The sequence below is a fragment of the Ostrinia furnacalis genome, unplaced genomic scaffold (genome assembly GCF_004193835.3).
Source record: "Ostrinia furnacalis isolate ACB-3 unplaced genomic scaffold, ASM419383v2 OfSCF1257, whole genome shotgun sequence".
NCBI lineage: Eukaryota > Metazoa > Arthropoda > Insecta > Lepidoptera > Crambidae > Ostrinia > Ostrinia furnacalis.
The window spans coordinates 1-9,174 of record NW_021131496.1 but is presented as its reverse complement, the minus strand read 5'-3'; the positions used below and the strand labels follow the sequence as shown (position 1 = coordinate 9,174).

The window sequence follows — 9,174 nt, the reverse complement described above, 5'->3', positions numbered from 1 at the left end:
GAGACATGGGGACACGCAGTTGGGCGCAGCTGAGGAGCACGGTGGGTGTTTATGTCTCTCGTTCGTTTCGGCCGAAAGACGTCCACTGCTGGACAAAGGTTTCCTCCAAGGATTTCCACGATGTCTCTCGTCGACCCTTAATACGCGTCCTTTGTACAGTCTTGTATCCACTTGAGCATGCTCAGGTGAATGTCAAGTGGAGACGCCTTAGCACCTGGGTGCCTAAAGCCTGAGTCTGGGCTCAGGCTCGGCTCAGGCGTCTCCACTTGAGCGCCTCGGCCAAATGAGCCGCTCATTTACCTGAGCATGCTCAAGATACAAGGCTTACGATAATGCGGCCGAACTTCGGCGCCGAGCGCGCTACAGCTTGAGGAGACAGCTGGCTGAGTTACAGAGGCATGGAGACACGCAGCTGGGAGCGGCCGAGGAGCATGGTGGGTGTTTATGTCTCTTATCGACCCTTGCGCGTGCGTTGTACAGTCACGTGGCACTTGAGCATGCTCAGGTGAATGTCAACTGGAGACGCCTTTGCACCCAGGCTAAGGCTCAGCTCAGGGTCTCCCTTTGATACGGGAGACACGTAGCTAAGAGCGGATGAGGAGCACGGTGGGTGCTTTTTTCCTTGTTTACTCGATAACCAGAAATAAGGTTATGTTTGATATTTTTGTGGTTGATATACTTAGTTTGAAAAGTAGAAGAAAAAAATGAATTTACAGCAACATAAGGACGTCTAAAATCTAAATTAAATATGAAAACTAACCAATTTACAATGATATGTTTTTTTTTTTTTAATTTTTTAATTATCTGCAATCAGCCCAGCGGCTTTAATCAGATTTGATGTTGATTGATAATTCGACTTTTGGGGAGTGCACGTCCTGTGATGTGTCATCCCTGCTCTTTTTCTTCCTGAGAAGTTTTATATGGAAGCCAATCGCATTCTTTTCAACCGAAACAGGCAGTTGTTTGTATTCACAAGCTGTGTAGCCAGATGATTGATATGTCGTTCAAGGCGTTGCTTGTAGGATACAGAAGAACTTTCTATTTCCCCCATGACTGTAGGGATTTCTAGGTACTCGTGCACTTCCGTGTTTCGTGTGAACCATGGGGCATTGATCAGGATCTTTAACACTTTATTCTGGTAGCGCTGCAGGATTTCAATATTTGAGTGACTAGCTGACCCCCAGAGTTGTATGCCATATGTCCAAATCGGTTTCAGGATAGACTTGTAAATTAGGACTTTGTTTTCCAGGCTTAGCGTTGACTGTCTGCCTAGCAGCCAGTACATATCTGCAAACTTTTTGTTTGCCTGTTCTCTTTTGGCCTTTATGTGGGCTCGCCAAGTGAGTCTCCTATCCAAGTGCATGCCTAGGTATTTTACTGTCGTGTCTGTTGGCAGGACAGCACCATCCAGTGTCACCGGTGAACAGTCCCCTCTCTTTAACGCGAAAGTTATGTGGACGGATTTTGCTGGGCTTGCTCGGATTCTCCACTTTTTCAGCCATCGTCCAATTTCGTCCAGGCATTCTTGTAATTTTGCAGAGGCTGTGTTCGGGTCTTTACTGCAGGAGAGGATTGCAGTGTCATCTGCATAGGTAGCAGTCACAACTTTATGTGACGTTGGTAGGTCAGCGGTGTAGATTGTGTAAGTAATATTTTCAGGTATTATAGATAATTATATCATGCATCAATATAAAGTAAGTCTAGCTGCCATTTTTCTAGGACAACAGAGAAAAAAATGTTTTCTGAAAATCATAAATTATTAAATAATTCCTAAATTACTGCAGCAATAACCATTTATTTTTACATAAAGGTAGACGTTATAGTGATAGGTAAATTTATTTACAAAATTCTGACTTAATGTAATTTTTTTAGAAAATATGCTTCTAAAACAGTTTTTTTTATAAAATCACAAAATCGAATATTTCTTCGAAACTAAACAAATACAACTACTAGTTCCTTCATCAATTGTATACATAATAGTAATATCTAACGATTGAATTAATAAAACAGGGATGTCCGCTTCTAAGGCAAAATAAAAGACTGTGAGTTTTGAAATAAAACCGCAATTCCACAACCGCCGCGGGCGCGGGTGAAAATCGGGCTATGAGTTCTTAGCCTAAAGGTCAGGGAAAATACCTGGATACAGGCTGTACAGGACCAATCACTGTACGAATGTCCAACTAGGACAATAACTCGCGGCTCCATTTTTTTTATGCATAACAAAGCAATTATTCACCACAATCACACCTGATTTTAAGTGGGATGCAGTCTAGGATGGTACATATCTACCCTGTAAGTGCCTTGAAAATGCCCGGATTATAGTCTTCGGGAAAGACAGTTTCTTTGGGCTCTGGTGGAAACCGTCGGGTTTTAGTGGGAAGGCCCCGCCTTTAGTGGGTAGGCGGGGAGAGTCCCACATAACGTCAGCAGCGAGCGCGGGTTGCGCTCGCGCATACGCTCTATCAGGCGCAGCGCCGGCCGCCACGCGCCTCGCACTCGCCGTGTCGTTCGACGCGCGCGTGCGCGACGGGCCGCTGCTACACCTCATTGACGACTCGCAGGTGACCTGGACTTCAGCTGGATAAACCACTGCTGACCAACGATCTGGTAGAGTTCAGGGAAAACACCTGGATACAGGCTTACGAATGTCCAACTAGGACAATAACTCGCGGCTCGGTTTTATTTTTATGCATAACAAAGCAGTTATTTGACCACAATCACACCATGATTTTAAGTGGGATGCAGTCTAGAATGGCACATATAGTCTGGTCTGTGAGCACGTAGAATTTTCTCCAATGACCCCAAGCTACCCATCCTTATCGCTCGCGCGTAATAATATTGCTGTCGCGACTGTGCGATGGGCGCCCGCAGTGAGTGTGCGAGCGCGACAGCAACATAATTACACGCGAGCGATAAGGATGGGTAGCTTGGGGTCATTGGACAAAATTCTACGTGCTCACAGACCGGGCTTTATCTGCCCTGTAAGTGCCTTGAAAATGCCCGAATTATAGTCTTCGGGAAAGACAGTTTCTTTGGGCTCTGGTGGAAACCGTCGGGTTTTAGTGGATAGGCCCCGCCTTTAGTGGGTAGGCGGGGAGAGTCCCACATAACCCACTGGCCGTCCCCGTCGACCAGTGGGTATGCGCAAAGCATTTCCCGACCACTGTGGAAATCCTTGGAGGAGACCTACGAGTATGTCCAGCTGTAGACGTCATTTGACTGAAACGACCGAACGAAGCTACTAGATATGGGTACCCAAGAAACGCCTAAAGCTACTGCTTGGTATATTCTCGAGGACAGAGCGTAAGAACCAACATTAGATGTGACGTCTCTTATTTCAAGACGATCTTCGAGTGAGTTATTGAATGAGTGATCGTTACATAAATCAAAAGTACGTAAGCATAGATATCATCGATGTCGCCAAAACTATACAAATAAAAAATGAATCCTACCGTATACATACTTATTCAGGTTCGTTTCACTTCTATACTTCTGTGATGAGTTTTTCTCCCTGTAAATTGTAGTAACATTATTACACACACTCAGGTTTATTTAGATTTCCGTGATATTCCAGGATAATGAGAAATACATGAAGCTGGTGGTGGAAAAGAAAAGACTGCGGTTGACTTGGGACCTGGGCAGCGGCGCGGCAACCATCGTGCACCCCGAAACGTTGCAGGCCACGCATGACGACGCCGACCAGACGTCCTACCGCATCGAGATAGAAAGGTGAGTGGCAGGGAACCAGCTGGTCGTCAACTTTGGATTTTTTCAAACATCTGCTGCTCATGAAAAGAGATCCAGAATCGATTCGAATCATACAAACTTTGTCAGTCTATAACTTCTATACCCTATGGATTTAGACATTGAGCTTTTAGTAGCCCTTACGCGAACACAGAATATTGTAAGTACAGTGACTGAAAGCTTCTACGAAGAGATTACATTACGAAACTCCCCGCACCCCGCGCTTCCTTCAACCAAAAAGTGGTGGGGCGCGTCTTCATGGATGAATCGATCTATAAAATGTACCTACACAATAAAGCTTGTACGATTTGACCAAACTTTTATCCGAGAATAACTCTTGCACATTGACAGTTTCAATATGGGAAATATGTCAAAACTGACAATTTATTCTAAGATCAATAATTTACTCTTGTTTGGTTGAATCCACCCTAAATCATAATATTATTTGTCCAGGATATGGAACACAGTGCACCTCAAACTCGAGCGCATGGGCGGCGGGACACCCGTCACTGCTACCAACAGTAGCGCCCCAAGCGCCGTCAGACTTACAGGCTCCCAACTATGGTTAGGGGGCCGCGACGGCGCCGGGGGTCTGCCAGGCTGCGTACACGCGCTGTATGCAGACGATGCAAGCGTGGGACTGTGGAACTTCCAGCATCAGCCTAAAGAATCGCAGTGCACTGGGTGTACGCAGAGGTACGTGCTTGTATTGTGTCTAGTGTACTGACTTCATGAGATGACAGCAGCGCTCCCGACTCTCTACTTTGTTTGGGGGGCCGCAACGGCTCAAGGGGTCTGCCAGGCTGCGTGCACGCGCTGTATGCAGACGACGCTAGTGTGGGGCTGTGGAACTTCCAGCACCAGCCTAAGGAGTCACAATGCACTGGATGCACGCAGAGGTATGTGAATATATCGCGTCTAGTGTGTATACTGACTACATAGGGTGACAGCAGCGCCACCGGCTCTCAGCTGTAACTGGAGGGGGGTCTGCCAGGCTGCGTGCACGCACTCTATGCAGACGACGCTAGCGTGGGGCTGTGGAACTTCCAGTACCAGCCCAAGGAGTCACAGTGCACTGGGTGCACGCAGAGGTATGTGAATACAGTGTGAGTCACGTTAAAGTGCACATATGAAAATAGATGAAACTAGACCTATTTTTATCGACAAAAAAGAGGTCAAAAAATTTTTGAGATTTTTTTTTTAATTTTTATAGAATTTTTTTTCTTCCAATTACTTATTGTAAAGAAAACGAAATAACTTTTAAACTAAGTGGTATATCCTGATAAAATAAAAACAGTAATAATGGTAAATAACAGGCGATACTAAAAAATACATAAAATTCTCAAAATATGCCAACAAATAATAAAAAATGATACTTTTTGAAAAAAAAACTGCTTTTAAATTCGTGTTTTTTTGGTTATTTGATAAATTTTTCCAAAAAATGCCCCTATAATAGGTGGTTTTTATTACTTTGTATTATTCTCTATCGTATTACCTTCGTAAAACCAAAAATCGCATGTCACTATCCCTATCACAACATTTGCTATGATCGTTTGAACAAAGGCCTGCCACAACATTATTCTCCGCTACAGGTACAGACAATTTTAATTTTAACTAAAATGCTTATTTTACTTCGAAATCTTTTGTTTTTATTTGAAACTAGCTGACCCGGCGAACTTTGTTCCGCCTTAATGGCAATAAATAAGCAGACTTTTTTTTTTGTTTCGAACGGGATAAAAAGTATCCTATGTCCTTCTCCTGGCTCTAAACTACCTCCCTGACAATTTTCAGCTAAATCAGTTAAGCCGTTCTTGAGTTATAAGCGAAGTAACTAACACGACTTTCTTTTATATATATAGATCTAACTTGCCTTTATCAAAATTACAAATCTAGAGCCATTTTCAGTTTCGTTGTTAACAAAGCATTGTATGGCGCGCCCGGAGAGGAATAGTTCAAACGATCATTGCAAACGTTGTGATAGGGATAGAGACATGCGATTTTTGGTTTTACGAAGGTAATACGAAATTTATCAAATAACCAAAAAAACACGAATTTTAAAGCAGATTTTTTTCAAAAAGTATCATTTTTTATTATTTGTTGGCCTTTTTGTGTATTAGAAGTAATTATTTAGTATTGCCTGTTATTTAGCATTATTACTGTTTTTATTTTATCAGGATATACCGCTTAGTTTAAGTTATTACGCTTTCTTTACAATAAGTAATTGGAAGAAAAAAAATTCTATAAAAAATTTAAAAAAAATCTCAAAAATTTTTTGACCTCTTTTTTGTCGATAAAAATAGGTCTAGTTTCATCTATTTTCATATGTACACTTTAACGTGACTCACACTGTATATCGCGTCTAGTGTATATATTGACTGTATAGGATGACAGCACCCCTGGTTCCCAACTATGGTTAGGGGGCCGCGACGGTGCCGGGGGTCTGCCAGGCTGCGTGCACGCGCTGTATGCAGATGATGCAAGCGTGGGGCTGTGGAACTTCCAGCACCAGCCGAAGGAGTCACAGTGCACTGGGTGCACGCAGAGGTATGTGAATATATCGCGTCTAGTGTGTATACTGACTACATAGGGTGACAGCAGCGCCACCGGCTCTCAGCTGTAACTGGAGGGGGTCTGCCAGGCTGCGTGCACGCGCTGTATGCAGACGACGCTAGCGTGGGGCTGTGGAACTTCCAGTACCAGCCGAAGGAATCACAATGCACTGGCTGCACGCAGAGGTACGTGCTTGTATCGTGTATACTGACCGCATAGGGTAACAGCAGCGCCCTCCAGCGCTGTCCGGCTGACTGGATCTCCACTCAAACTTGGGGAAGTGAGGACGCACTGTATGCAGACGACGCTAGTGTGGGGCTGGGGAACTTAAAGCACCAGTTCAAGAAGTCACAGTGCACTGGATGTAGTGTGTATACTAACAGCAGTGCCCCCAGTGTCGTTAAACTCACTGGTTCCCAACTATGGTTAGGGGGCCGCGATGGTGCAGGGGGTCTGCCAGGCTGCGTGCATGCACTCTATGCAGACGACGCTAGTGTGGGGCTGTGGAACTTCCAGCACCAGCCCAAGAAGTCACAGTGCACTGGGTGTACGTAGAGGTATGTTCAAGTGTCGAATCTAGTGTGTATATTAAGCATAGGGTGACAGCAGCGGCCCTAGATCGATATCAAGAAACGATACGTCACAGATCAGCAAGACATACATCGACCGGTGCCTCATAGTTCTTCGGTACTCCGATAGATAGCGCTGTCCTCCATGTATAAAACGCGATGACATAAATTTCGCCTACTTCACTTCACTTATTAACTTTCATTCGATTACCATTGTAAACGTCAAATAAACGTTATAGTATAATAAATTTAAACCAAAATTATTCATTTGAGTACGAGTACTACCTATCCCAGCTGACACTGATCTGCTAGTCTGATGTTTGTTTTCACCATCAATCCCTAATTTTTAAGAGACCCTATGGTAACAATTTTAAAACAAATAACAGGAATTTTGTTTACATAGGGGTCACCTAAAAATTAGGGATTGATGGTGAAAACGGGCATGAGGCGCAAATACGGTCACTTTGCTTCCAGATAAGTTTGACACTATTCCTTGCGCAGATGGTACAACCCCGGCGGCGGTGGGCGAGGCGGCGGCGGCGGCGCGGCGCTGGCGTGGTTCGGCGGCGGCGGGTACGCCGAGCTGCGGCGCGGCGGGCTGCGCGCGCCCGACTCGCGCCAGTTCAGCGTGGCGCTCACCTTCCGCACGCGCGACGAGAACGCGCTGCTGTTTATGGCGCTCGATGCCGCCAACGTGAGTATTGTTCGTTTCAATCTAGTGCTGTCGAATGTCGCGAAAAAACAGAAATGGTCGCTGAGCACGTAAAATTTTGTTCAATGACCCCAAGCTACCCTCGCGCGACCTATCGCTCGCGTGTAATTATATTTGCTGTGGTGACTGTGCGACGGGCACCCGCAGTGAGTGTGCGAGCTCGACAGCAACATAATTACGCGCGAGCGATAAGGATGGGTAGCTTGGGGTCATTGGACGAAATTCTACGTGCTCGGCGACCGGGCTTTACTCCATCACATCACTAGTTTCTCTTTTCTATCAGCCCTGTTGCTTATCCTTGCAGAATCGCTCTGTGTGCCTAGAGCTGGTGGCGTGCTGCGTGCTAGTCCAATATATTTTTCTTTTCTGTCCGCTCCGTTGTTCACCAGTACCCTGTACCTTGCAGAACCGCCCTGTGTCTTTGGAGTAAGGGCCTTGCCACACTAGCAGCTTGCTTGCACGCCGCAGTCGACAAAATGCTTGCAAAAAGCCGCGGCGTCGCTCCGCGTTGAAACCGCTTGTAATCCGCCAGTGTGGCAAGGCTCTTTGTAGCGTATCGCGTGCTAGTCCAATGCATACTTTTTATTTTGTTTTTGTATTGTTCATTAGCCTCTTATCCTTGCAGAACCGTTCAGTATCCCTGGAGCTGGTGGCGTGCCGCGTGGTGTTCTCGGTGCGCTACGGCGGCGCGCGGCTACGCGTGGCGGCCGGCGGGCGGCACTGCGACGCGCGGCCCGCGCACGTGCACGCCATCCGCCTGTTCGCCGCCGACCGCCTCGAGAGGGGTATGTGTGACGCCATCCGACCCGGTCGGTGTGGCCGCAGCTGTGACCGCCGCGTGTGTTCTCGGTGCGCTACGACCGCCTCGAGAGAGGTATGTGTCGCTGTGGTGCCGCGCCATGTGACCCGGTCGATGTGGTCGCAGCTGTGTGCTGTGTGGTATTCTCGGTACACGAGAGGGGAACGCTGGTTCTATCCACTTGATACATTTAGCATCTTTTAAAGAAGTATTGATTCACCTTTGAGAGAGGGAAATACTAGCTGGGTAATACAAACTCTTGGCTCAGTTCATTCAACCACATCACGTCCATTGCTGAACATAGGCCTCTCTCAATGTTTTCCACATCACCTGATTACTATCTGCATCCAGTGCCTTATGAGGTCGTCTGTCCACGTTGCGTTTTCCAGTATGTGGTCTCCACTCTAGAACCTTGCTGCCCCATCGGCCGTCAGTTCTGCGTACTATGTGCTCCACCCATTGCCACTTTAGCTTGCTAATCCATGTGCATCCGACTATGTCAGCGTCAGCGTTCAGTTTTTTTACGGATCTCCTCATTTTTGATTGTTTCGATTTCAAGAGATGCGATCTCGTAAAGAAACACCGAGCATAGCCCTTTCAATAGCACGCTGTTCAACTTTGAGCTTCTTTATGAGGCTTATGGTTACCGTATTGGAACCTACATATAAATGTTCAAGAGTCACATGGAGTTATCGTGATACTGAGCGCGCTTGTCCCCAGGCAGCCTGCGCGTGAACGGCGAGGAGACACTGGGCTCCGCGTCGCCGCCGGTGCAGGACGCCGCTGCTCTACCTGACCTT

General features: G+C 46.4%; 1 protein-coding gene across 1 annotated transcript; it reads left to right on the top strand.

Moving 5' to 3' along the window:
• Positions 1–315: 315 nt before the first annotated feature.
• Positions 316–8,360, top strand: LOC114352127 (uncharacterized; the record flags this gene model as incomplete). The annotated part of the gene is made up of 6 exons (XM_028303599.1): positions 316–434; positions 2,431–2,561; positions 3,575–3,729; positions 4,198–4,440; positions 7,365–7,557; positions 8,201–8,360. Coding segments are annotated over 6 exons (1,001 nt in total), but the record flags the coding sequence as incomplete, so codon positions are not given.
• Between the last annotated feature and the right edge of the window lie 814 nt (positions 8,361–9,174).